Below are 27,716 nucleotides of genomic sequence, written 5' to 3'. Positions count from 1 at the left end.
AGAGCACGCCCTTAATAAATCACATGCAACTGAATCCTTGTCTTAAGCTTTGCTTCCAGGGAGCCTAACCTATGGTGGTGATGCATATTTGAGAGTGCAAATACTGTCATCTTTAATCTTTCACCCACATTCCCCAGCACATCTGGAATCTGATGATCACTAGTATTTTGAAGAGTGAACAAAGTAAGAAAATTTGATCATTTGGCCAAAGTCCTCACAGTGAAATATGAATAATTGAAGTCTTCATCAGTCCAGTACAATTCTTACCTAACTTGAAATCTGAATTCTGAGCTCACTGAAGACATAGGAAATGGGCAGAATTGGGAAGCGGAGGAGTTATGGTGTCAAAGTGGAATCCATTTTAACACATTATCCTGAAATTGGAAAATATCAATGCATCATATCAACCAAAACTGTTCTTAGTTATAAAATTTCACAAGAATATTTAATTAGCCTTTCTGGCGTCCAAGATGTTGAAATGCAGATGTGGTGGGCCCTCCGGGGCGAAATTGGGGATTTCCCTCGGTCTCCCAGTAGGAGCCGTGATCAACTGTGCTGACAACACAGGAGCCAAAAATCTGTGTATCATCTCTGTGAAGGGGATCAAGGGGCAACTCAACAGGCTTCTTGCTGCGGGTGTGGGCGACATGGCGATGGCCACAGTCGAAAAAGGCAAACCAGACCTCAGGAAGAAGGTACATCCAGCGGTAGTGATTCGACAATGAAAGTCATACCGGAGAAAAAAAGATGGTGTGATTCTTTGTTTTGAAGATAATGCGGGGGTCATAGGAAACAATAAAGGTGAAATGAAAGGTTCTGCCATCACAGGGCCAGTTGCAAAGGAGTGTGCAGGTCTGTGGCCCAGGATGCATCCAGTGCTGGCAGTGCTGCACGATTCTCTGGTGTATTTGTAAAGAAGAAAAAATTAAAAAGTATTTCCTCTCCCCCCCAAAAGAATATTTAATTAATATAATTTGAGTATTCAACTAATAATATAAATTAACATATAATTAATATAATTTTATTGAATAAGAATATTTAGTTAGTATAATTGTGTTGCACATCAAGAAAATAAAAATAAATATGGTGTAGCTCATTCCACAAAGGAGCTATGAATAGTGAGAGAGCCCGACAACAGATGAGCTAATAATTGTGATATGAGGTACTCAGAAAAAAAACAGAATTGCATGCAAAATGACACCTGAGATCAGCTGGTAGAAAAGGCCAGAGGCATAGGGAACAGAATGAGCAAAGGTATGTAGGCATGAAAATTGATGGAATGTTCAGGGAAGAATAGGTAAAGAAATTGGTGAGAAATTAGGCTAATAGATATGTTGGTACAGGGTTATGGAAGGACTGTAAGACTAGGAGTTAAACTTTATCTTGAGAGCAAGGGCAAGCTGTCAGCAGTGGTTTAGGATTTCATTTGTCTCCTCTACCTTAAAAATTGTTAATATAACAACATTTAAAGTACTTTGAGACAATATCCTAGAAGACTATTATCACATTTCTGCTTTTTTTCTTATTAAATGCTTGCATGAATGTTTTCCATATTTGCAGCAATTATAATTATTTCTAGTTACTTCTGTCATGAGCTTTTATCATATTACTGTGTTGTTTCAAGTGCTGTTGTAAATCATGTTTTTATTTGAATGTACATTTTCATTTTCCTTAAAGTTTTGTGGGCTGTCAACAGAGCAGCAGTGGGATCCTAGTTCGGTTTCAGGAAAACCACACATGAAAGCCGGAGGTGGATGGAGATGAGTGGGCCTGGGAGTCGCACCTTCTCGGGGGCAGTGCCGCGGAGTGGGCCAGCAGAGAGGGAGGCAGACTGAGACAGAGGGGCCACGCACCCCTGCGCCCTCAGCCTGTACTAGAAAAGAAAATGCACAGGCCTGCCTCACAAGCCTCGTAGTTGAATTAATGTATTAAAAGAACTTGGCATTTAGGAAGCTGTTAAATAATCATTCATTCAACAGAGGAAGTTGTGGAAAACATTTAAAGGTTACTTTGACTTGTCGGCATACAAGTTTCTGAAAGACTCTTTGAACCCTTTGAAGGTGGGTGCTCTCTTCCTCGCATTCATGTGCTAACTATACCCCTTGACTTACGTTATTGCTCACTGTACATATTTTTTCAATGAATAAGCTAATGAACAGCCAGGCGATAATTTCAAATTTACTAAAGGGACACACAGTGTTTTCTAGTGGAAAGCATGCTTTTAAAAGAAATGATATATTCACTATTCCAAGAAATGATGAATAAGTGAAAATACTTTAGGTATTACATGGTGATGGTTAAGTATTTTCTCTCTTGCTAGTGAACATATATTAGTTGTGTACATTAATGGGGCTAGACAAGTGATTATTATAAAGCACAAGGTAATTAATGAGGTCCATTAAGAATCCAGAAGTTTTCTGGTCACTATGAAATACGTCATGTTTGGAAAAGAGGGGAATTGGCTTTTTCTTTTGTAGCACTAAATTCAAGTTTTAAAGTTTTATTTAATATCTGTCTCCCGTTCTAGTCTTCAGGCTCCATGAGGTCAGGACTGGGGTCAGACTTGAATCTACCCTCAGCAGCTATCATACCAGGTGCACAAATGTAATTTGTGAAATGAATGACAGATACATAGTGAATGAATGAAATGGGGCACTAGTTAGGGTGTTGGATCAGCCACAGTGTCAGTGTGAGGATGAGCCTACTTATTGCAATAGAAAAGAAAATATAATGTGAATAAGAAACTCCTCTTCTATTACTGAATTCTTCCTTGTTCCATTTTTAAAACTAGAAGATTTTCATGAGACACTATACAAAAAGAATTACTCATAATATTTTTCAAAATTATGTAGTCCTGCCAAATTATATAATATGATGCATTAATTTTTTACTACCTGATATCAAGTTAAAATTAATATTAACTGAATATTCGGTCCTTGCTACGTGCCAAGCACTTTCAGGTTCTTTAAATATGTATTCAGTAATCTTCAAGACATACCTAGAGAGCAGGAATTATTTATCCCACTTTAAAGTTGAGAAAACTGGGCCTCAGAAAAAGCAGGATAACCTGCCTCAGATTACATGATAATTTTTCCTGACTCAAATTTTTCCTCCTGTCTGTCTGACGCATAAAACAATGTTTTTACAGATTATAAAGTATCTCTGATCCTTTGGCTGTTGTTACAACAGCTAAACAAACTGCAAACATACTCTAAGCTCTTTAGAAGAGAGATCTTATAAAATGCAAACTAGGCATATATGATTTCCATCATAATACAAAAGCACATCTATAGATGACTCTTGGTCTACAAACTTTTAGAGAACTGTTGATAATTTGTCTCTGCTTTATCAACTTCATCCCCTGAAAATGTCCCATGTCGATTTCTAGCTGCTAGTTTTAAGTGGATTATAGGCTTTATATATATCACCCTTAGTAGCTTATTCAGTGCATAAAATTTTATATATTTATGTTTTAAAAACTTAACAAAGAACTTAACTCTTTTGTACAATTTTAAAATGTCCAAATAAACATGTTTTTGCCCTCCAGTTCTTGGACTTAAAAATAACTTTTTCAGTAAATACTTCCTCTGTTTATCCAACCTTAGAATAGGACTAAACCAAGAGTTTTGCTTTCCTTGGCTTCCTCCGTAATACCCTACTATCATGGTTTTGTTTTGTTTTGTTTTTTTCATATACACTTTCTTAGTGTGTTTTGCTAGTTGTTACTCCTCCTTTAGAGTTTCCCAGAACTTTGATCTGGGCCCCTTCTCATCTTACACATGTTCACTCTGCAAGATTTCACCATAGCTGCAACCATGTGCTGTACTAGGATGACCTGTAAACCTGTTTACCAGATATCTCTTCAGGGTTACAGCCCTATAACTGCAGAATCTAGTGCTTCCCAGCCTGTCAGACTCAAGAACTCAAAACTATTCTGATCTTCCCCCCCGAAACCTGTTCTCATTTCAGTGTTCTTTATCTGAATTTATATTGCCATTCACTGAGTAGCTCTGCTCTCTTCCTGCCATTGCTGTCCAAGCAATCATCAAACACTACTGATTCCACTGCCTAGACATCTTAACTTTGCCTGCCGTCCTCCAGCATTTCCAGGGCCACCTTGATCACTGCAGCTGTCCCTCCCACACCTGCCATTGCCTTCTTCCTGGTGATTCTTCCTATGACAACCAGAGGGAGCATTCAAAAATGCAAATCTGATTATGCCATATGTTTAAAATACTGTTGTGGTTTCCAAAGGCCCCTAACATAAAGTTTAAAATCTTTGGTCTACAAAGCCCTGCATTATCTGATTGTAACCCTAACTTCCAAGTGTGGCATTGAGGCACTTCCAACTACTTAGCCAGACTAAGATGTCTTTAATTAGTTGTTATAAGAAGTCCTCAGAAGCCGTCTCAAATGCTTACCTCCAGTGTTACCTTCATGTTTAACTACTACTCAGTACTAGGATCTGGGTCCTCTTTCCTTACTTAGACTTTTGTTGTAAGGTTTTACTGTGGCTTCACTCATATGCTATACTGGGATGACTTGCAAACCTCTGTGTCTTATTTCAGACCTGTCTTCAGAGTTATAGCCCAGTAACTGCAATATGTATCCATTTAACATCTTTGTCTCACTGGCACATACCATTGAGGTCTCAGCATAATTATACTTTTCTTATTCCCCAAAACTAGATTAGAATCTTCTCTTATGTGTTCTCATAATGCCCTATCCTTTATGTCAGAAGATTTATCAGAATTTGTTATAAAACTTTGTTTGCTGTCCTTTATCCCCTCTAAGCTAAAAGATATGCTCCTAGCACCTGCCCAGGGCCCATGACACAAAAAGCACTCAATATTTGTTCAACAAATAATGAATCTATACTGCTTGGCTTCTATAAAATAAACTTATCTCTTATACAGGTTTTGAAATATAATATTAAAAATAAGATGTACTGTTTGAATATATGCTTGGAAATAGTTTTGATTTTCCAAACCTATTGTTATGGGAGAAACTTGGTTCTTCTTGCCAACACAGTAAAGATTACAAATTAGCAAGCCTATTCGTGTGCAAGCAGAGTTTATTAGTGATGCATTCTCATGGAAGAGAGCAGGCTTTGCTGACGTGGGGGTGAAAGTCAAGAGCTTGGGTAAAAGCAAGGGTGGCAAGAGGCATCAGGTCTCTTGTTCTGAGGACTTATATAGTTGGCAGGACGGGGGCGAGGGAGTTACATATTGACTGGTGGGTAAAGGTGGTGCCAGCTTCCCCTAGGGGGATGTATCTACCCAAATGTAGCTATGTGTGGGGGTTCTGTCTCAGATAGTGGAGACGGTACATAGAAACATCCCCACCTTGTAGGCCTTGGGATGTTCAGGATACCCGGCAATCTTAGTAAGATTGTTACAGAAGCTTACAGAAAACCTAGTCTCAAGGATTCTCCCCTGTTTTGTACTATCATAGTTTTGCTTGTGTTGTTCAGCATCCCTGGCCAGGTTCTTGTCGGACCAGGCTCAGGACTGCTGGGTCCACAGGTGAGATGTGACTTCCATTGCTTCTAGCCTCCCGTATTAGGTTCTTTGTTAGATCACAATGGTGCAGGCTCTCCTTCACTTCCCCTCTGACAGCTCATTCCTAGCTACTACCTGACAAAATGGCATTATTTAAAAGACTAAAGCATATGCTGTAATGCAGTATTTTAATAGTTATTTCTCCTTTTAAAAGAATGATTTTTATGCTGGATATCTATTTCAAATAGTGATTTCCAGTATAATGCTTGTCCCTCTGTAGGAATTCAGAGTCTTCAAAAATTAATATGTATCATGTCTTATACCTATCTTTTTTTGAACTAGGGTTTAGAGGACAAAATCTCTCTCCTTTATAATGTGACTAGGGAAGCAAAGTCATGTAGTCAGAAATACTTTGCCCAAAGTAAAGAAAAAACTTAATTCATTGAACAGTTGTTGAGCCTCAGCTACGTGGAAGTCTGTCTGGCAAGATGTCGATGGATGCGGATCAGGGCAAAGAGCATCACTTCTGAGTAAGACAGTCTTTGCCTTTAAAGAGCTAATGCAGTGAGGACAACATACACATATTTCACCATGTATAAAACAAGGGATAATCAAGCCTGTTTTTTAAAAGACTGTGAGAGTCTGCCATATGAAGGGATAATGTATTGTATTCCCAGGGCAAGTGGTGAAAGCTTCATGGAAAAGATAGATTTGAGGTAGACATTGAAGAAACAAAGGAGAATGGACTTGCAGAAGAATGGTGGGACAGCAGCCCCATTACAAGCTGAATACCCAGATAAGCCTGGAACGTGTGAGGAAGCAAAAGGAACTGCGGTATTAGATTCCTGTAATTATTGTAAAGGCTTTGTGAAAGTCAGGTTGGAGTGTACGAGCAATTCTCAGCCCTTTCCAAATGTAGCCCTCAGCTACTGAGGAAGAGGTATTATGACAGGATTGTGTTATCTACCTGATTTAAAAGAAAAATTATTTTTTTAAGAAAAATGATTTTTGTAACATGCAAAAAAAGAGAATTTTTGAAGCAAATTGCAGAGCCTTCTGCAGCTACTATGTGTATGTGTATGAGTATGTGGAGAATAAGGAGAGGCTCTGTTAGCGACAAAAACAAGTAACAATGGGGAGGAAGAGAAGTAGACCTGCCTACAAAATCTGTCAAGTGCCGTAAATGATGCTTTGTCTTCTATTATACTTGCCACTCAATACCATCACTTTGGCCTCTCACCTACCAGATTCTTTTGATATTTAAAGCATGTACCTTGAAAAATACTATTTAAAACATGTTGGAAAGCACATAGATTTTAGTAGACTGAATAATAATCACCCAAACATATCAAGTCCTAATCTTTGGAATCTGTAAATGTTACCTCACAGGGATTTTAATTTGGGGAGATTATCCTGGATTAAGTAGGTGGACCCTAAATCCCATCACGTGTATTTTATGAGAGAGCGACAGAAGAAGATTTGACATGCAAAGGACCAGAAGGCAATGTGCTACAGAAGCATTTTATGCAGTGACGTGACCTCAGATCAAGGAATGCTAACAGCCACCAGAAGCAGGAAGAGGCAAGGAGCTATTCTCCCCTAGAGCCTCTGAAGTGGTACCTTGACTTTGTCCCAGTGATACTGCTCTTGGACTTTTGGCCTGTGGTAAATTTGTCACAGTGGCAATTGGAAATTAATATGTAGATGGAAAATTATTTTATGACTTTTCTCTGAGGTTTTGCTGTTCAGTCAGCATTTTATCTTATTTGAGCAATGATAGAACCAGGGTTTGCTAATCTACAAACCATTGATTTTCATCTTCTAAATGTGTTTACTTATTCTTTTCTATAAGTTTTGTTTCCTTCGAGGCTCAGCTTAAATAACTTTGATATAATAAAAGTTGGAGAAAACAGTCCTGGAATCAGAGACATTGGTATATGAATTCATAGAAACTAATGAAGAAAAACAAAACTTGGCCTCATAGGGAGAGGATGTCTTAATGCAAATTTTTGTAGTCAGCCAAGTTCATACATGCAGAATTATAAGTTTGTTGGGGATTTGGAAATAGCTTGAGATAATCTAATGTAAAAGGACTGGTGAATTCCTTTAGCTTTGTAGAATTTATTCCACTTGTGTCAAAGATTTACTTATTATGCTGCAAAATAAACTAGCACTGTGGGTGACCTTAATTGAAAATGTAAATATTGCACATTACATTTTATTTTTTTCTTATTCATTTTATTGATACATATTAATGAACTGTAAAAATACAGTGGTAGTGCTTCAAAGTCTACTGATAAGCTTATGGAATGTTAGTTAAATGTATTTCTGGTTTTGTAACCTAAAAATATTAAATTATTAATTTTCATGCCTGATACTGAATTTACATTCATTATAAATACAAAGGTATAAGAGGGAACAATTAATTTTTTTCTTAAAATATTCCTGGTAAGCAGGAAGATTCATAAGATCATGGTTTGCTGAAGGCATTGCAACATAATCTTACGTTGAGAACATTGTTACAATGCAGGTTATAGAGGTCATGTGCCTCAAAGATGTGATCTCAGTTCCTAAAGTACGTGGTGATGTAATAGGATAAGATTTGTCCAGATGTTTACACAGCTCATACAAGGAATTATTTTAGGTGTGTTTACTTGGGTTGAAATGTTATGTGTTAAAGGATTGAGTTACTGTTATGACTTGGATTATTCAAATAGCTTTGAACTTCAGAAGTAGGTTAAATACTTGTTTTGAAAAAAAATATGGTAGACAGAGACAAAAATCTGTGAATTAATCTGCTTGCCCTAATAATATGCTCTATTTGTAAAAATAAGAGCTCAAATAGTTCTGTTTTAAAATATACTAGATGAGAAATAAATTGATTTCTTTATTTTTATCATATTTTTGAAAAGAATACTTTCCAGCAGAGTTTTAATGGGAAACCATAGCAAAATATAGAACATACAAATGTGTAGGGTGCAATTTCTTTGGTGAAGATAATATGAAAAGATGTATATTAGGGTTCTGCAGAGAAACAGAATCAACTGGATATATAGATAAAATTTATTATTTTAAAAATATTGGTTCATAAGAATATGTAGGCAGAGAAGTCCCACAACAATTGTCTATAAGCTGGAGACCCAGAAAAGCCAGTGGATGGCTCCTGTCTTGAGTCCAAGGGTCTGAAAACCAGAAAAATTGATAGTGTAAATTCTAGACTCAGCCCAAGGGCAGGGGAAGACCTGTGTCTCACCTCAGCAGTCAGGTAGAAGGGATTCTCCTTGCTTTGGCATTTTTGTTCTAAAAGAGCCTCCAGTGGATTAGATGAGTCCCATCCACATTGGGGAGGGCCATCTGCTTTACTCCATCTCCTGTTTCAAACGCTAATCTCACTGTCACAGACACACCTAGAATAAAGTTTAAACAGATACCCAGGCACCCATGGCTCAGTCTGAATTGACACATAAAATTAACTACCACGGGTAGTAAGGGAAAGGTGGCAACATCAGGTCTATGGCCAAGGGAGAGTAGAGAAAGTTCAGAAGGGCTTTCTCATGAACCTAGCTTCCAGGGAGGTTGGATGGGTCAAATCTGATTTCAGTAAGGTGTAACTTCAGGGTCAGAAGCTGGTACATGCAGAGAAAGACTACATGCAGTACAGCTGTGCGGGCCTGAGGCTGTCAGGTGCTCTCTAAAGACTGGTACTGGTTTCCACATCTATGTTTAGGTCACACAGATTCCCAAGAGAGAGAGGCTCTCCACCTTTCTCTCAGCTCTTAATAGGAATACCATGAAAGCTGAGCCCCCTCTCTGTTCCTCTCAAGAAGTGGTTCTCTTCTTAGCCATGCAGAGCAATAAAAATCTTTATTCTTATTGTGATGCACTGCCTAGAATTCCCTGTAAATTCACTGGTATAATCTAGTAGTTTTCAAGATTAGTTAAAATGTAATTCCAGCTTTGTCCACTACGAAAATACTATCACTTTTAATACTTGAAACTAAATTTATGTTTTTCTTTTCATTGCAAACATTTAAAAGGGTACCACTAATCTTATATTTTTTTCTTGAAAATGTTGAGAAACAAGAGGATCCATAAGATCAGGGTTTGCTGACCCACCGTTAGTTAGAGCCAGGCACAAGAAAGCGAAGTGAATCAGGCCCATCCCTCCCCAGCTGTGTGCCTGCCTCACTTAGTTCCATCAGACCACATGGTTCAAACCACAGCCTAGGCTCTGTCTCCCATCTGCCTGCTTTTGGCCTCACCACTTGGGAAATTCAAACTAAACTGTTTCTACTGTCCATTAGTAGGTAAACGTGTCCACCCCTGAGCAAAGGACCACTGGGCTCTGTTTGTACTACCCAAGACCAGCTTGTTTACAAGGAAAATCACACTCATTGTCAATGCTGGTTCATTTTCCCATCAGAGAGAGTCAGGGCCAGGTTTCTTCTGCCAATTTGTACTGAATTACTTTGACTGTGGGTCCACTTCTGATAAAAGAGGAATGGGTGGGATTTTGTCAGTTAACCCGTGCACCGCCCCCACATGAAAGCAGCTGGGAGACCACAGATGCAACGCGGGCATGCAGGTGGGACCCTGTGTGAGGAACGTCTCCGCCCTGCTGCAGACGAAAGACCAGGTTGTTTGGAAACATCTCTTCGATCTAATAAATGAAAAGGAGTTGGAGCAAACAGAGTGAGCATAATCTGAAGGAAATGAAAGAATCAGAATAAAGACTGGTCTTTATTCTTGTAAAATTAAGGGAATCGTTATGCTGCCAAAACCGATAAGAAAAATAGAGTAGAGCTTATGATTTCACCTGATTCTTCAATTGAAATTTGTCTGGGTTTTTTTTTCGTAAAGAAAAGCAGAAATTAATCCTTAGCTAAGAATTTTGGAATAACTGTTAATATTAACACATGTCATTTATTAATTAATAATTTATTGGCTATCTTTACAGATCTCTGTTTCGCAAATCATCTTGGTTTCTCTGATTTTAGTCTTTGCTTTTATCACTTTTGCCTTTTTCCCTTGCTTCTTCTGATTCTACTATCCAGTTCACCACATGTCAGAAAAGTTCTGTATTTTTAAAGCAGAAAAATGTAAAGAGGATGGTATTTTATAATGTTAGTTGTTAATCTTTTTGTCAGAGTGATGATATCAAGTAGCCAAGGTTGGGCAGGATCCAGCACCTGATCTACCTATTATTTGTACACTTTGTAGAAGAAAACATTTTTTCTTCAAAAGCTTAGCTTTCTATATGCTCAAAATATGAAACCATATTAGGTTTGGGGGGACTGAGAAAAGTTATTGTTGTAAAATCTAAGGCTCAGTGAAGCCTAGGAGGAAGCAAGTTCACACAGATGTTAATGAAAGAGGAGTTGATTGGCACCATCTAGGAAAGGCAGGTGTGGGAGGCATTGGTGAGGACTGGGAGCCGAGCTCCGGGATCTGGTGGTGATGCCGGAAGACAGTGCCTCAGAGTAAATGCAGGGTTTTCTTTTTCTCCATAAACTAGGAGGCCTTGAAAGTAGCAGTACTCATTTGGAGTGAGGTGCTTAGAAACAAGTGTTAAGGAATTCAGAATGGTAAGTGGAACAAGTATTTCAACAGTGAATTCACCGAGTGTGGAGGTAATTGAAAAAACAAAGATACTACAGGTCAAAGAAAAATGTAAGCACTTGTTTGAAGGCTTCTGTGAATCAGATCTTAAGAGAAAAAAAGTAAGAGACCAAAAGTTGGAATGGCAAAAAGACAAAACAAAAACAACAAAACAAAGTGCTCTTTAAAAATTGGTCTAAGTGCAATATGAAGCAGGGATAAAGGAGAAAAGGATACTGCTCAGACTATGAGAGTGTGAAGGCACCACTCAGTGATGGTCATTCTTCTCCTGGCTTTTGGAATAGTAGGCAAGAGGTTAAAGAGCCTATTTGCATGTACATTGTAGAACTCTATTTTGCAAACAGCAGCATCCAGATCATCAGTGGTTAAATCTCTACCATAATGGAAGCATTTGGAGATCAAATATTTCCTGTATCCCTACTCCCTTCTAGGAGATGGAGATGCTGGTGTCTGCCCACAAAGAAGAAAGATATGGAAAATCCAGGAAACAAATCTTTATGAGCTTTCTTTAAGATTATCTCAGTTAATCCTTAAAATATGTGTGAAAGAATAGTATTGCCCCATTTTATAGGTGAAGAAACTGAGATTCGAAGAAGTTAGGAAACTTCCCAAACTCCATGTAATTAGTGAACGGCAACCCCAGAAACCCTTGCTCCTCCTAAAGCCCCAGCCGCCCTCTACTGAGCTGGGATTTAGAGTACAGATAAGAAAGAGAAACAGGAAGCACGCGGGAATTCAGAAGAGAGGGAGACTGAAGGACTGGAGAAGGCTTCATTGAAGAGGTGGATGCTTCTCACTGAAAGGGTCCAGTCTAGATAAGGAGGAGATCTTTCAGTATAAAAACAGAAGGTTCATTATCTAGAAGTGGACAAAATGTCATTTAAAGTATGTTGGATGTAAATGTCGGCTAGATATTTTGAAGCATAGAAATCATGAAATACAGCCAATGCTTAGATAATTTTAGACTATCAAGAACTATTGGAAAATATGGTTCCCATTTTTCATTCAAGGCCAAAAGATGTTTTAGGATTAAAAACCAATCTCAAATTTTAAAACATTTATTAATAATTTAGGCTTTATACTAAATCATCGTGGAAAAGCTGGAACTCAAAATCATTTTTTAATCTGGCTCCTCTGAACAATATTAAGTCAGTTTCTAATTTAGTAAACAAAGACCTGTGAAAATTGCAGTGCAGCCTCTATTAATATGATTTAAACCATGTTGTGTGTTCTCCTGAGATATGCCAGATTAATGAATTATCCCAGCCTTGGACGAAAATGAACTGCTGAAAATAAAAGTAAAATTCATGAGTTAAAGCAGCCCAAAAAAACCCTAGCTAATCTTAACTCCTCATTTTATAAGTAAGGAAAGTGAAAATCAGTAAAAAGGCATTTATATTTTAAGTCATATTACATCCTTATTAACTTGAGCATTATTAAAGGTTTTGTTTGGTTTATATTTCTTTAATATCTCAAATTATATTACATCCGTGTGTGTGTGTGTGTGTGTGTGTGTGTGTGTGTGCGTGCGTGTGTGTGTGTTTTGAATGGCGTGTTTGGACGACTGGCCAGATCTGGCATTCTGAGTTCTGTGCCAGCAAAAATGTCAAGTGCATTTGCCCTTCAATTACACGCAGTGCCTGAATTTCATATTCCTGATTTTTCCCTGAAGAAGAGAATTTTCTGTTCCTGTATTTTATGAGAGGAAAAAAAAAATCACTGACATTATCATGAAGCTTTTTCTCCTAATACCTCTAGATTTTCACACTCATCTGTTCATAAACATTCTACTCTGAGGTTCAGATTTAGTTGTTTTTAGCCTGCTTTGCTTTAAACATTACGTGTGGATATGAGATCCAGCGTCATTTAATTTATTCCTTTTATTTCTCAGTAATCTTTAGCTCAATCTATTTTACTTTTAACAGGCCATTAGTACCCAGATGTCCCACGCATAATAAGCAGTATATGGAGGATATGTAGTTTCTGATTATTTATACTTTCCTTTCACTTTTGACATAAAAGCAGGCCAGCTCGTTATTCCCCAGGGTTATGGTTATAGCACTGTCTTATTTTTTACTTCAAGTCAGTTTTTAATTTTACCCTATTTTATTCTCTGATCTCCTTTATTATTTGACATTAAAAAAATACTTCTTATCAATAAGACAGCTCCATCGTCTCTGAACTCTCATTAAAGATAGTGGATAGACATTCGAAGCATTTTGTTACTGGTGTGATACACTCTTCCTCATGTCAGTAAAAAAGCCACATCTTCCACCTCCAGGTCTTCTTTAGAGAGGTTTTCCCTCACATTTGAATCTGAAGAGGTCACCATTGTGCCCGCTCTCATCCCCTATTTTAATTCTCAGTAGGAAACTAATCACTATCATATGATCCTTTTGTGTGTCTTTTGCTTTGCAAAACGAGATGTAAACTGTGTGAGACCAGAGATTTCTTTGTCAGCAATGATGCTTCAGGGCTTAGAAATGCTCCAGGCAGATGGGGAGGCAACAAATAATGTAGTAATGAAAGGAAGGAAACCTATACCTTCTTCCTAGATTTAAGGTAGGGCATGGATTTATATTTTTCTTTTTATTTAGTTATTTTTAAAAGATTTTATTTCTTTATTTTTAGAGAGGGGAAGGGAGAGAGAAGAGAGGGAGAGAAACATCAGCGTGTGGTTGCCTCTCATGTGCCCTCTACTGGGGACCTGGCCAACAACCCAGGCATGTGCACTGACTGGAAATTGAACTGGTGATCCTTTGGTTTGCAGGCTGGCACTCAACCCACTGAGCCACACCAGCCAGGCTATATTTTTTCTTTAAAAAAATATTTTATAACGTTCTCTAAAAACTACCCAGATTTCATTTCATCCTTTCATCCATCTATCTCTGTACCCACCCATATCTGCTTTTTTCTAGAAAGGATTTGATGTGACAACTTCTTTCTTTATTGTGGGTAGTGAAGGAGAGGTCATCCTTCTCTCTCTCTCTCTCTCTCTCTCTCTGTCTCTCTGTCTCTCTCTCATTCTCTATATCTCCTCCCTCCCTCCCTCTCTGAAAAGACAGTGCTGAAAATATTCCTAATCATATTTCTCTCAAGCTGAAGTACCAGATGGGAGTCAGGAAGCATGGGGTATATTTTGAATTGCATCAGTAACTAATACTGTGGCCACCATTGATAAAGACATTTACCTCCACTGAGCTTTTCCTTTATCTAAAAATCACAGTTGGACTTTGATGCTGAATGACTTTTAAGAAATGTTTTAGGATGTTAACAAACCATATACAATTTCTTCCCCCTGTACAGATCCCTACTTATGCTGCTTTTTAGTGTTGCCATAGTCTGTTAATAAGCAAAGTTATTTAAATACTTATCTCTGCTTCTACATTATATACTCTCTGAAGAAAGAGCATTTGTTCATCTTTAGCCTAGTAAAGGCATGGTTTTTAGCCTAGCAAAATCTTTCCTACCCCTGAGGTATTCAATAAATATGTGATAGACAATGAAGAATAACATTAATATCTCTGTATTTTTAGAAATTAGACATCTGCCTAGTTGATGCTGTTTATTGGAACTCATTAGCTATGGTTTAGACATCTAGATTTGGAAAGAGAGTTTTATCTGAACTTAATTGTATCTTAACTAATACTTAATGGGACCTTATTATATATCAGATATTGTCCTAAGTTCTTGATGTATTTTAATGCATTTACTCTTAGCCTCAATCAACCTAGAAGGTAGGTATCTTCCTCATTTCTCTTTTACCAGTATAAAAACTGAGGAACTTAGAGGTTAAATAACTTAAGGTCACATAGTGAGTAAGTGGCGGAGCTGGAACTCAGATTCATATCAAAGGTTTTGTTATAAAAAATTATTTAGTGCCACGTGATTAGAGTAATTCCTGTAAGTGTATTTTCTAGATATGTTAACTTTCTTTTCTCATTGCTATTATGTAGAACAAAATTTTTCTTAAAGTATAATTATAGATGTCATAAATCAATTAACTCTAGACTTAATGTCTTTTGTTTCAAAAATGTTAAAACTTTAAACATTATATTGTAGTTGATATATGCTTTCATTTGTGTAACACTGATAAATGTTGCATATTTTTTATTTATCAGTTATTCATTAGATTAAGTGGTTGGTTTCTATGTAAATCACTGGACATAAAATGAATGAGATTATATCTCTGCTCTCAATTAGCTTTCAAACTGGTAGATGTTGTAGACTTATTGAAAAATACTTGCAGCACAATTTTACATGTGGGTTGTGGACAGATAATTAACTCATGTTTTAGAGGCAAGAGGGTAGTTAAGGATAAGGTCTTGGGAAAGATAAAAGCATAAAATCTTACATTCTGACTTCCACTTTTGGAAGCCTGACAGCTAATGTGCTCTGAGAAACTATATGGAATAATCCTACCCGGATAGGACATGTCTTTAGACATTGCTGGGCCCACAGCATCTAGGGAGGTCTCTATTCTGCCTCTTCAACCCCACAAAGGTAGGTGACTGGAGCTGAGGACAAGAATAGGCAGGAGGGATTGGTAGCCTCTGAAGGGAGAGGCTGAAGATACATCAGGAAGGTCATACAGGGGTGCTATGGAGAGGTGATGCTCTTGAGGGTTGCAGAGGTAGTCTGGGCCCTGCAGTACCACATGGTTAGTAGCAGAATTTTAAGATGAAAGCATGATCAATTTAGGTCTGCAGGATTCCCATAGTTTAACAAAGCAGTTAACTCACAAAGGTCACCAAGTATTCATGAAAGTAACTCACTGTGAGAATTAGCTGAAACAGCAGATCTAAATCCCTGAAGAACTGCAGGTATTCGGATTGTCAGGTACAGAATACAAGAGCAGTGATTTGACTTGAGGTGGTAAACACACAATATAATACACAGATGATGTATTATAGAGTTGTATAATACAATTTTATTAACCCATATAACCCCAATAAATTCATTTTTTTAACAAGAGAGGTATACAAAATATTCAGAGAAACAAAGTGCAAATCATAAAGTTTAGCAAGATGCTTTCAGGAATAACTAAACAAAGAGCCATTTGCAAAGAACGAAATGGAACTTTTAGGAAGAAACAGTACAATTGTTCAAATTTTAAAAGTAACTCAGGATGGACTAAATAGCAGGTTTTACCAAAATAAAGAGATAATGTATTGGCTGGCCTTGAATCTGAAGAAGTTTCCCACAGCAAAACGCAAAGGTGCACTAAGATGCTCGAGAAGAAAGATACTTGGCATGGAAATGTGTCTATCATATATTACAACATATTGTAGATCTACAGTAATTAAAATCATGTTATTCCAACATAATACATACATTACCTCATGGAAAATAATGAATAATCTAAAACTTGAATTCAGTCATGTATATAACTTGGAGACAAGTGGTTTTGAAGATTCTCGATCAATTTGAAACCTGCGCACAAATAGGTGAGAAGTGGGGGGTGCTGAAATATGTTCCTACTTGTATATCATACTCAGAAAACAATTACAGATGGATCCAGGGTGAAATATGAAATGTACAGTTTTAAAACTTTTAGAGAAAAAAGAAGACATTGTAATTAAAACTCAAATAAATAATTGATATATTTGACTTCATTAAAATTAAGAACTATTAGTCATCAAAATACCATCATTAAAATGAAAGGAAAGTTTCCCAGTAGAAGGTATTTACAACATGTATAACTGACCAAGGATTATTACCATGTGTAAAATATTTCTATAAACCAATAAGAAAAACATGAAAACCAAATAGAGAAAAAGGGGTCAAAATTGTGCTCCCAGCATTTGCAGAGAAGAAATTGGTATACATATTTAAATAAGTATCTCAAAAGATAATTCCAGTAGCCAAAAGCATATTAGGTATATTTTTCTACCATAAATTGACAAAAATTAATAGTCTGATAATACAAACTGCTAAAATGTAGTTTAAATGGAGTTTACATACAGTGCCAGGGGTGTGTATAAATCTCAGTAGCAATTTAGCATTATCCTGTGAAGCTGACTATTTGCAGTCATATAATAGTTGCAGTCAAAATCCACTGGAAAGGACTCATGGGGCCACAGTTTGCCAAACCCTGAAATAGATCAAGGAGTATTTGAGTGTTTGGGGCATGGCTGATGCTCTCAGATAATTAGGGTACGTGATGCCCTAAGGAAATCATCAGTAGATGAGATGGAGAAGGTTGGTTAGAGCCTAGTTTTGAAAAGCCTTGTATGTCATACCCAAAACTTTTGCCTTTTCTTTTGAATGGAAAGCAGTTAAGAAAGTCATTTAATCACATTGGCATTTTAGGAAACTCATGCTGGTAGCAATAGGGACGATAAATCTGCGGAGGCCTGTGTGAGAACCAGAAAGTCTTAGTGAAAAAGCAGGTTGACTTAAGAAGATGGAATGGAAAATTAAGGACAGATTTCAGACATAACTTAGCAGATAGACTGTACTGTGTTTAAGAAGTAAGAGAATACACTAAGGCTCTGTTTGGCTCAATTGAATAAATCTAACTAAATGAAAAGCTCAATGAAAAATGCACATGTAAAATAAAATACTTGCCTTTCACTTAGTTACTGTGGAGCAAAAAATAATATTTTACAAGTTTTTTAACCATTAGATACACTCCTGAAATGTGATAGTTATGTTATCACCTTTGTAAAAAGTATTTATCATTTCTTCAGGATCATATGTAAGTTTTGAACTGTGGTTCTAAAATCAAAACAAACAAAATCTAAGACCACAAGGAGAGATGCCTTGAGCCATATGAAATTAATTTGAAATATTCATAATATAAATCTATACTTCTATTTCATAGTGAGTTAAAATCTTTATACAGTTCTGCATTATTTTGTACATCGTAATTTTTCAAGTAATGTTCACATTTTTATTAAAAAAGGGTAAGGTATGTTCTAGTTACTGTTGAAATATGTAGCATATAGCTGTCATTTTCACCAAGATAAGACTCCAATAGACCCTGTCTCTTACTGTCAGCAATCTAAGACTGGACAAGTTTCATGAGATCACATGACATGATAAAGCAGAATGACTTCAGGGGATCACTGAGTTAGATACCTGCCTCAAGATGAATGTAGGGCTCAGATATCCAGTGTGGCAGACTACTTAATTAACAACATGTACTTTACAAAACTCTCATCATCATTTATTTAATAGACTGCTAATATTTTTCTGAAAACTGTTTTTCAGTAACATCAGAGCCCCGGTCCATAATTTTACTTTTTATGTGATGAACCCAAATAGTTAACACCCAAGCCATCTCCACCCAGGACAGCAGCATCTACCACTACTTCTGGTACCAGTGTTTCATGGCTCATAAAACCTTTTCCCATCATTATGTCATTTAATACTCCTGAAAGCTATGTAATATAGGCACTGATATTATTTTTACTTTACAGACGAGAAATTAATGATTGGGAAGTGAGTGTAAACAATTTTTCAGAATTAATTATAACTGAGAAGGGAAGAAAGCATTGGTGAAATACCTAGATCTGCAGTCCTCTATCTTTTTTGGCACCAGAAACCAGTTTCATGGAAGACAAATTTTCCATGATGGTTGGGGCATGGTGGAGGATGGCTTTATAGCTTGCCACCAAATGCAGCTTAAGTGTCACTTGCCCCACTCACTGATAGGGTTTTGATATGAACCTGCAAGCAGTTGATTTGTTATGGTCTTTGTTTGGTCAGACCTCCCTGCTAATGATAATCTCTATTTGCAGCCATTCCCAGTGCCAGTATCCCTGCCTCAGCTCCACCTCAGATCATCAGGCATTAGGTTCTCACAAGGAACACGCAACCTAGGTCTCTCACATGTGTAGTTCACAGTAGGGTTAATGCTCCTATGAGAATCTAATGCTGTGGCTGATCTGAGGGGAGGCAGAGCTCAGGTGGTATGTAAGAAATGGGGTGTGGCTGTAAATACTGATGAAGCTTTGCTTGCTCACCTGTCACTCCCCTCCTGCTGTTCATTCCAGTTCCTCACAGGCCATGGATTGATAGTGGTCCCTGACACTGAGGTTGGGGACCCCTGACCTAGAGGATTTGCAGAATTTATAGGACGATGGTATCTCAAAAACTTCTGTGAGATCACCCAATATATTATACTTAGAGGCTTCTATCACTAATATCCTTCATAAAAATGGAAGATGTTTTTGTATGATTACAGCTATTAAATAATTTGACTTTGTAAGTAAATTTTGAGGAATTTGTGTAGGTTTTTTTACCTAATTGTTTTAGGTAAGTTATTTTTAAGTAGTGGAAGAACACAATTTATAAAGTTGCTTTAGCTATTTTTGCAAAAATAAAAAGCATCTCAAAAATTGCACAATAAAAATGAAATACTGCCTTAGTTTTTCCCACCGTCCAATAAATTATGCTGCTCTTGGCTTCAGAACACCAGGGACTCTGAATATTCTCTGACAGATAAAAAGGTAAAGATTTATGGCAAAGGAAATTATTTCTGAAAAAGGTGCTCCATGTTGCCTTTGCCTGTGTGTTCAAATTATAAACAGGGCTCAGGGGTGCAGTGACTATAATAGCTCTGCTGTGCTCTCTCTCTCTTTTTTTTTTTTTTTTAAGAAAACAGAAAATGTTCACTTAGGAGCTACTGCTTGAGTTTCTGTTAATGAATTTTCTAAGCTTGAATGATTTTAGATAGGATATTTATATTCCTTAGTTCTATTAGGCCAAGAACTTAGAAAAATATGTTTGATTAAAGTATCTAAAGTGATACATTTATGCAGACATTTAATAAAAATACTCTTAGTAGCCCCAGTAGTAGAAATAATAATAATACATTTTATAGCTAAAGATTTAAGGAGGATTCACAATCCAGGGGAAACAGCCACCAAATCATGTTCCTGGGGAGAGCCGCATTAGCCTTCTGTTTTCAAGTTTAGTAATGATGTTGAAGCACCAATGAACAACTCCTTGCATGAGAGTTAAAATTATGACACACAAGTACCCTTACTCAACCCACATGAATGAACTTAGTGTTTTAATTTTCATTTTTATATTTATTTTATTGTATTTTTTCCATTACAGTTTATCCCCCTATCCCTCTCCCCACCACAATCACCACACTGTTGTGCCTGCCCATGAGTCCTTCTATTTTCTTTTTTAACCATTCAGTAAATATCTATTGAAATCCAGTGTTTAACAAAGACCTATAGACTGTGACCATAAAGTAATAAGTTTTGCATAATAGATTATGAGTCTTATATCCTGAATGCAACCTCAAGGTTATCAGTACCAGTCTTTGGGTCAGAAATTTACTTTTGGATTTGGCTTTTCACTCCTGGAAATATTTTTAAATTAATTTATTAGCAAATTTATATTATTTAATAAAACTTAAAAAGATGTTTAAAGCTCTGAATTTGAACCACCTTCATGTCTATCTGGTTATTTAATTATTAGACCTAGCTAGTATTAAGGCTGGCTGTTCATACTTTATGAGAGTTTGTTTGCACCTGAGTATATTATGAAGGCTTCTTGCTTCTTATGAGGCTTAGCAGTTCTGAAGATTATGAAAACATGCTACTTATGTAATAATATCTCTAGAAATTTATCCCATAATAGAATATTTCTTTGAACTACAATGTTAGGTTAAATATACATTTACCTCATTGAACAAGAACTGGTCTTTTTAAGTTTCAGAAGGGATTACTCTCTGAAAACTAAGTGTAACATAAAACTTGATGAGAATAAGCTTTAATTAGTGAATAATGAGGATTTGTTGCCTAGACTAATGTTTTTTTTCTAGAGATTTCTATATCAAACATCCTGTCTCTCTGTTTGAAGTGGTAACTATGTGAAACATATTTATTTTGAAAATTACAAGCAATGCTCTTTTTTGGCTTCATACGCAACTTGAAAATCTATTTCCTGTCTTTATTATGGGTGTGTATATCTTTGTAAAATTTTTATTGAATTCACTGGTGTGACATTGGTTATTAAAATTATATCAGTTTCAGATGTATGATTCTATAATACATCATCTATATATTTCTAAAGTTTCTTTTGGGAAGGGAGATCTCCAATACAGTTAATCCATGTTTTGATGACTTGAACCATAACGCGGAATTAGAAATGTGGTAAACAGTGAACTACCTCTATTCGTAATTAATGAGCCTGGAAATTCCCTGAAGCTTGCATATGTGGAAAGTATCAAATTGGACAGGAAAACCCCTCTCTTACTAAAAGAAAAAAGCTGAAGGCTTGGTTATCCTATTTGAGACTAATAGTTACCAAATAGTGTTCCATGTGGAAGCTTTATTTTATCCCGTTGAAATAAGATAAATGTAGACAGTTATAGTGAATTGTTTTGCAAAGTTAACCATTCTCTCTAACCCTTTATAAAAACCATGTTTCATACTGGTTTAGCTTTAAATTATCATTTTATAAAATGATATTAATATTAGATGCATTAGTCCTTTTCACTGACCTACCTGGAAAAATTAAATTTAGCAACCTTGTGTCAATCCCCCTTTAAGTGAAACGGGCTGGTTGGAAAACTGGAGCAGGTATTTAGATGTGCAGAACTGGGGGTGAAAGTGGAGGGTGGGGTAAAGGAGCCAAGACAGAGAATCTAAAGAGGAAAGGATTGGAATGTAGAGAAATGAATTATTTTAAAGGCGGAATTAGCCAAGTATTCATTGGAAAAATATGGGGTTAGTTTTAGGGATACACTTGCTTGTTCACTCGACTGCCATTCCTTGACTCTCTGAATGGGCCTTGAAGGCAATTTCCCAAATGTGCTGATTCCTAAGAATCGGCTGCATTCTTGTCACACACATTCTTAGCAGGAGGGGCTGTGGATCTGGAAATGTTGAGAACTGCTCCTTGAGAAGATAGAAGATATGTTAGATTTTGTGTCTGTTTTTGAGCAATTTATATCTCTCTTTTATCTCTCTAAGCTTCAATATTTTATGTACAATATAGATAATACTTTCCTTGCCAATTTTTAAAAGGAAAATGTCTTCAGAGAGCTTGTAAATTGATTAAAGATTATAATTACTAGTATGTGTGTATATGGGGGATGGTGGTGACTTCACGAAAGGAAGTGAACTTATGTAAAAAATTCTTTTTTAAGATTTTATCTTCTCAGCATTCAGTTTTCCACGTTTACTATATGGGTTTTATTTATTACGAGAATGTGAAATATTTCTTGGTATACCTGTTTTACTTTTCATATTCTTTCTATTCCCCAAACCAATGATTCATTTCAAGTTTTATATATCAGATTATAAACTCAAACTTTCAGCAGTTCGATTAGACATTTATTTGACTTAACCACTTGTGTGCCAGACAAGTGGCACTCACAGAACCTTAAAGGGCCAACCACAGCACCCTGTACTTAAAAGTGGAGAGGGGTTTGCTGAACAAAACAATAAACAAATGAGTCTTTAAATCTGACCTCATCTCTTTCCCATGTACTGACTGAAAAATCTTGCGTTCTCATTTGTAAAGATATTTGGAGAAAAATTGTTCAACGTTCCTTTGGTAGTTATGTCTAGACTTTTGTTTTATTCTTTGTGTTAATCCCTATTCAGAAAGCTTTTCCCTTAACTTGACCCTGTATCTCCCATGCTGTAGTTTAATAGGCTTCTGAATTTATACATGCAGGCTATTTTTATTCAGATAAACATGTTGCCTTTTGTAATGGTTCACAATTTCCTTTCTGTGATAATTAGCTGCTTTTAGTAAACTTTTTTTTTTTGGTTCATTTAGCTGCAGCAACAGAAGAACCAGAAGTGATTCCAGACCCAGCAAAACAGACAGACAGAGTGGTGAAAATAGCAGGAATTAGTGCTGGAATTTTGGTGTTCATTCTCCTCCTCCTAGTTGTCGTATTAATTGTAAAAAAGAGGTAAGGCCTCATTTTGCTCTGTTTCTCTCACTTATTTATCTCACTAGATGTCAACCACTTTTTTGTTTCCTCAAGCTCTTTTAAATTAGAGAATTGAATGTGGAAGAATTGCATTTTAACCATGTTGTCTGCACCTGAGCCTATTTCTCAGGCTTCTCAAATAAATTTTTATTGATTATTTGTAGTTTAATTTCAGATATAAATATCTGTTTTAGTCACATTAACCTTTAAATTAGTGTATGAATTTAAATTTCTCAAATTCAAAGGTACTTGAGATATCTGTTTATCTTGAATGTCAAGTGTTGTTTATTCAGAATGACAAAATAAGAATTTATCATAATATTTGGGTTAGGGTCTATGAATTATTTTGTACTCTACTTTTCTAAATATTGGCTATAAATAAGATATGAAAAGAATGTAAACATTATTTTGTGAAGTTGTACATTAAATATTCACTGAGTATTTTGGCATTTTAGTATGAAAAGTCAATTTTTAAAAAATTGAGCATTGGTCTTTTCTACTATATCAGCTAATATTTTCATCTTCTAGAATTATATGCAGATATTAAGACCCACTAGAATTTCAAATGAACTCTAGCTTGGAGGTTAAATTACACTCCTTCTAAAACATTTTAAAAGTATAGTTTTTATAATTTGAACTTTGTTTTATTCTATACTGTGTTATTGTCTGTCAGGCATTGTCTTAGAAACTAATACAACTCTCTCATCCTTCCAGTCACATGTTTTAGATAATACTACAATTGGGAAGGACTTCTTAAAAAAATCTTTACATGCGGACTACAGCCCAAAATAGTTTTGTGTACAGAAGTGTTTGTAATTTATGAATTATATTGAATAATATAATAAATGCTATTGGTTATATTATATTAAATCATATAATATACTATTGTGGTTATTATTTTATACTCCAAATAAATCATTAACAATATAGATAAGATTCATACTACATGTTTAATGATTCCATCAGAGTTTATTTTAATATATTGCCTCTTTACAATTATTTCCTGGAGATATATATGTTGGAGAAGACACATCTGCATTAGAAACATTAGGTATGCATTATAGTATTTTGTGTTAAATTAGCTACATACGTGCTTTCCCCAATAGTGCTTTCTCTTTTTGCTGTTGTCTACCTCTGTGGTTGGAAAATACATCCTATTTGAGAAAGGAAGGTTTAAGTATTTAGTAATACAAATTTGCCAGTCAAGATCAATAAAAGTATTGAATATAACCTCCAGATCTTATCTCTCTTTATACTATAAATTTATACTTGGAGGGTTAACTACACCAAACAGTTAAGAGAGTTCATTCAACTTTGCTTCACAATTAAAATCAGTCCAGTCACTTCAGATCGGACATAGCCTCTTATTATATCCTCATTTAATTAAAACTGGGTTAAATGATCAGTTTTATTATGTACTTGAAAACAGTTATTTGTTATTGGAGTCTTTCTTATGCATGGCTTTCTGTTTTAGAGATAACAAAAAAAATGAAAAATAAGCCTCAAGAACACCAAAACAATCTCTAAGCATGATTGGGGGGAGGGGTGTATACTCTGACAACTTGCTATAATTGCATAATGTAAGAAATTCTTTTCTGGTTCATATTTTAAATGGTCGGATAAATGAGCCTCAATGAAAATGTTGAATGTGGGAGTTTTCATAGTTATGCTTTAATTGATTGCCTTTTAGTAGAGGGTATGCTAGGGCTTTTGTTTCTCTTCCTCATCACCTTCATGACTAGGCAAAGTTGCAATTTTACAGATAAAGTTACATATTTAGATATATTCCATTACAATAGATAACTAAACTACTTGAATCCCTTATGTATCTAAGCAACTTTTTAATGCCTTTTACTCATATGTTGTGTGCCGTACATTTATCCTGTATGATTTAATCACAACTATGTTTATTATATATACATAAAATCATAGATATTATAACAATATTGAGTAACATCAAATTTAGGGAAACAATTTCAGTATATAACACACTTAGCCTTTTAATACACAAATGCATAATAAAAATAATGGAAAGGCAAAATATTTAGTCTTTTATTATCTTTATTTTTATGAGAAATTATTACATTTCTCAAGATTTTATCCCTCACTGGGAATATTAATATACATAGCTGTATTTCTCATGTTGAAAAACATTCTGTGCATTTTTGTTTGTTGTGTAAAGAAATGGTTTGAAATTCAATTTAGTAAAATTCTACAGCTGAGGATATATATAAAGTAAGTTTTTAGGCTAAGAAAAGGGATATTGCATCTTTCAAAACGCAATGCCATTTTTTAATTTAATTGCTTTTGAATTATTTCCAAATGTATATCATTATTTCATTGGTTATGTATTATATTTTAAATGCGCAGCATGAATAATTTAATAATTCCAAACATAAATTTGAAATTATGTTTCAATACAGTAAATGTCTGTGTATGATATCATGGTCACATACATCTACTGTAGACATTATTGTGTGTGTATATAGTATGTGGTGCATATGTATATTCACATAATATATGTATGTACCTGTGTACCATTAAGATATGACTTGTTTATAAAAATTTTAGGTGTCATTCTGCATATATTCTATATTAACCTAATAGGTCTTTATGTTTTATATCTAAAGAAAAATAATCAATTTAGTATACAAGTTCTATACACAGCTGTTCCATCTGTCATGACATTTAGATGGTAATGGATGATATGCTTAACTGCATGTCGAAGATACACAATCCATTTACTTTTTCTCTTTTTCTTTTTTGGCTATAAAAGAAATGTCAGCATGTTATTTTTTCCCAAATTATGTATTTTAAATTTTATTTTTCAATTGCATATCCGTCTAATTGCATGGCAAAAGGTATCTAACCAATGCATGAGCAAATTGAAATGCAAACCAAAAAAAAACACGAATTTTATTTTATTTCATCTTAATTTTAACGCACATTTTTCTGCTTTATTGAATGTGACGGAGTCACGCTTTTCATTCACCATTGCTTCTCTTTTTCCACTGTCTGTGATTTGCTTGCCAGGAGGAGCTACTATTCTTACTCCTACTACCTGTAAGTAGAAAATGGGTGATATACAACTTTACATGTGTTAAAGATGCAATATCCCTTTTCAAAAACAAAACAAAGCAAAAACGAAACAAGAAAAACTCACAGGATGTTTGTGATTTCACTGACATTTCAAAACATTTTTTTTCTGGACTCAAATTATAAAATTTAGCTATTAAATTATTTTGTTAATCTTTTTAAAAAGGGATATTGCATTTGTGTATATTCAGCTACTTCTAATTTTAATTTTCAATTTTCCATGAGTAGCTTTAGTCTACAACCCAAAACATCATTTATTTACTTAAGTCAAACCTGTAACTTATCAATATGATACCTCACTCATGTGGTAGGGATAGTGGTTGTAACTCACTAATCTCTATCTTTACATAATATTAATTATATTTCACAAGAAATATAAAAATATAAAAGTGATGTGTTCATAGAAGAACAAACAGAAGTTCCTTCACAGGATGCAAGTCATGTCAGAACTTACTGTGAAAACATTCATCTCCACAATTCCAGAAATCCAAAATGGGCTATAACTTTAAAATGAACACCTTTGGTCTGGCAGTCTAGGCCATCAGTATATTCTTGTGAAAACAAATGGGTAAAATCATGATATTGCAGTGGCAAAGAAATAAAAATTCCTTTTTAAAGAAGAAAATTATTATTTCTTTTTAACTTAAATAGGATTATTATTTTTAAAAACCATGGCCGATGGGGGGAGGAGTCTCTTCTACCTAGACAAGACATACATGGGTGTCACATATGTCCTTTTCTCTTCCAAAGTCTTATCTCATTCTGTAATTAGGTATGAAATACTAGTATGAATAAGGATCGAGACTATTGTCCACTCTATTTCCCTAGTCATTTATTACCTTGGAGGCCAGGATATTCATCCAGTCCAAAGGAATAAGGCAACAAAGTATTCACGGACATTGCTTGATCAATACTGATCCACCAACTTTTAAAGCTTAAGGATCGTGATTGTGAATGTTTGGATCAAACACTATTTGTTTCACTAGGTAAATTTAAGTTAGCTTTACAACAAAATTTGTTGAGTCTTAATGACTAAAGCAGAATTCTGGCAACCTTTTTAAATATTATAAACATTTGCCTTCTTAAAATCCACTAAACAAGCAGGTGTAAACTAACAATGTTCCTCGCTTATCATGATGAATCATAATATCCTTGTTAAATCATGTTGGATGAAGCCAAAGGTAATTGACTGTACCATTTCATATAATGATGGAGCACTTTCCCTCTTTATAGCCCACCCATATATCCACCTGCAGAAGTTTATGCTGTTGGCTGCTTTGATAATGAAAGTCATTTGCACATCTGTCAAACTCAAGTAGCTGCAAAATGAATTGCTTAACTGTCCTGAAGTGCACATTATATATGCTTGTTGCTGAGGGAGACAAAGCATCAAACACAGAAATCATTAAGTGTTTTATTAAGAGAATATCAGTAACCTTTCTATTAACTGTCTGTATATTCATAATGTTAGAACAGGGTCGCCTTTTTAGTGGATGGACAACATTCCAGTATTCTAGGCTAGGTAGTAAGTTATGATACTGTTATTGTAATACTTAGGAACACTGGCATCATTAATCATAATTAGA

General features: G+C 35.5%; 1 protein-coding gene across 4 annotated transcripts in view; it reads left to right on the top strand.

Annotated features, from left to right (window-relative positions):
* PTPRK (protein tyrosine phosphatase receptor type K) overlaps nt 1–27,716 on the top strand; it is a 487,814-nt gene that overhangs the window by 422,770 nt on the left and 37,328 nt on the right. For all 4 annotated transcript variants that reach the window (XM_045842702.1, XM_045842700.1, XM_045842699.1 and 1 more), the window contains exon 14: nt 22,875–23,013. In XM_045842702.1, coding sequence (XP_045698658.1) covers nt 22,875–23,013 — 139 coding nt within the window. The remainder of the gene's footprint in view (nt 1–22,874; nt 23,014–27,716) is intronic.

The sequence above is a fragment of the Phyllostomus hastatus genome, unplaced genomic scaffold (assembly GCF_019186645.2).
Source record: "Phyllostomus hastatus isolate PE091 unplaced genomic scaffold, TTU_PhHast_1.1 phas_contig_40, whole genome shotgun sequence".
NCBI lineage: Eukaryota > Metazoa > Chordata > Mammalia > Chiroptera > Phyllostomidae > Phyllostomus > Phyllostomus hastatus.
This window is presented reverse-complemented; position numbering and strand designations above follow the sequence as displayed.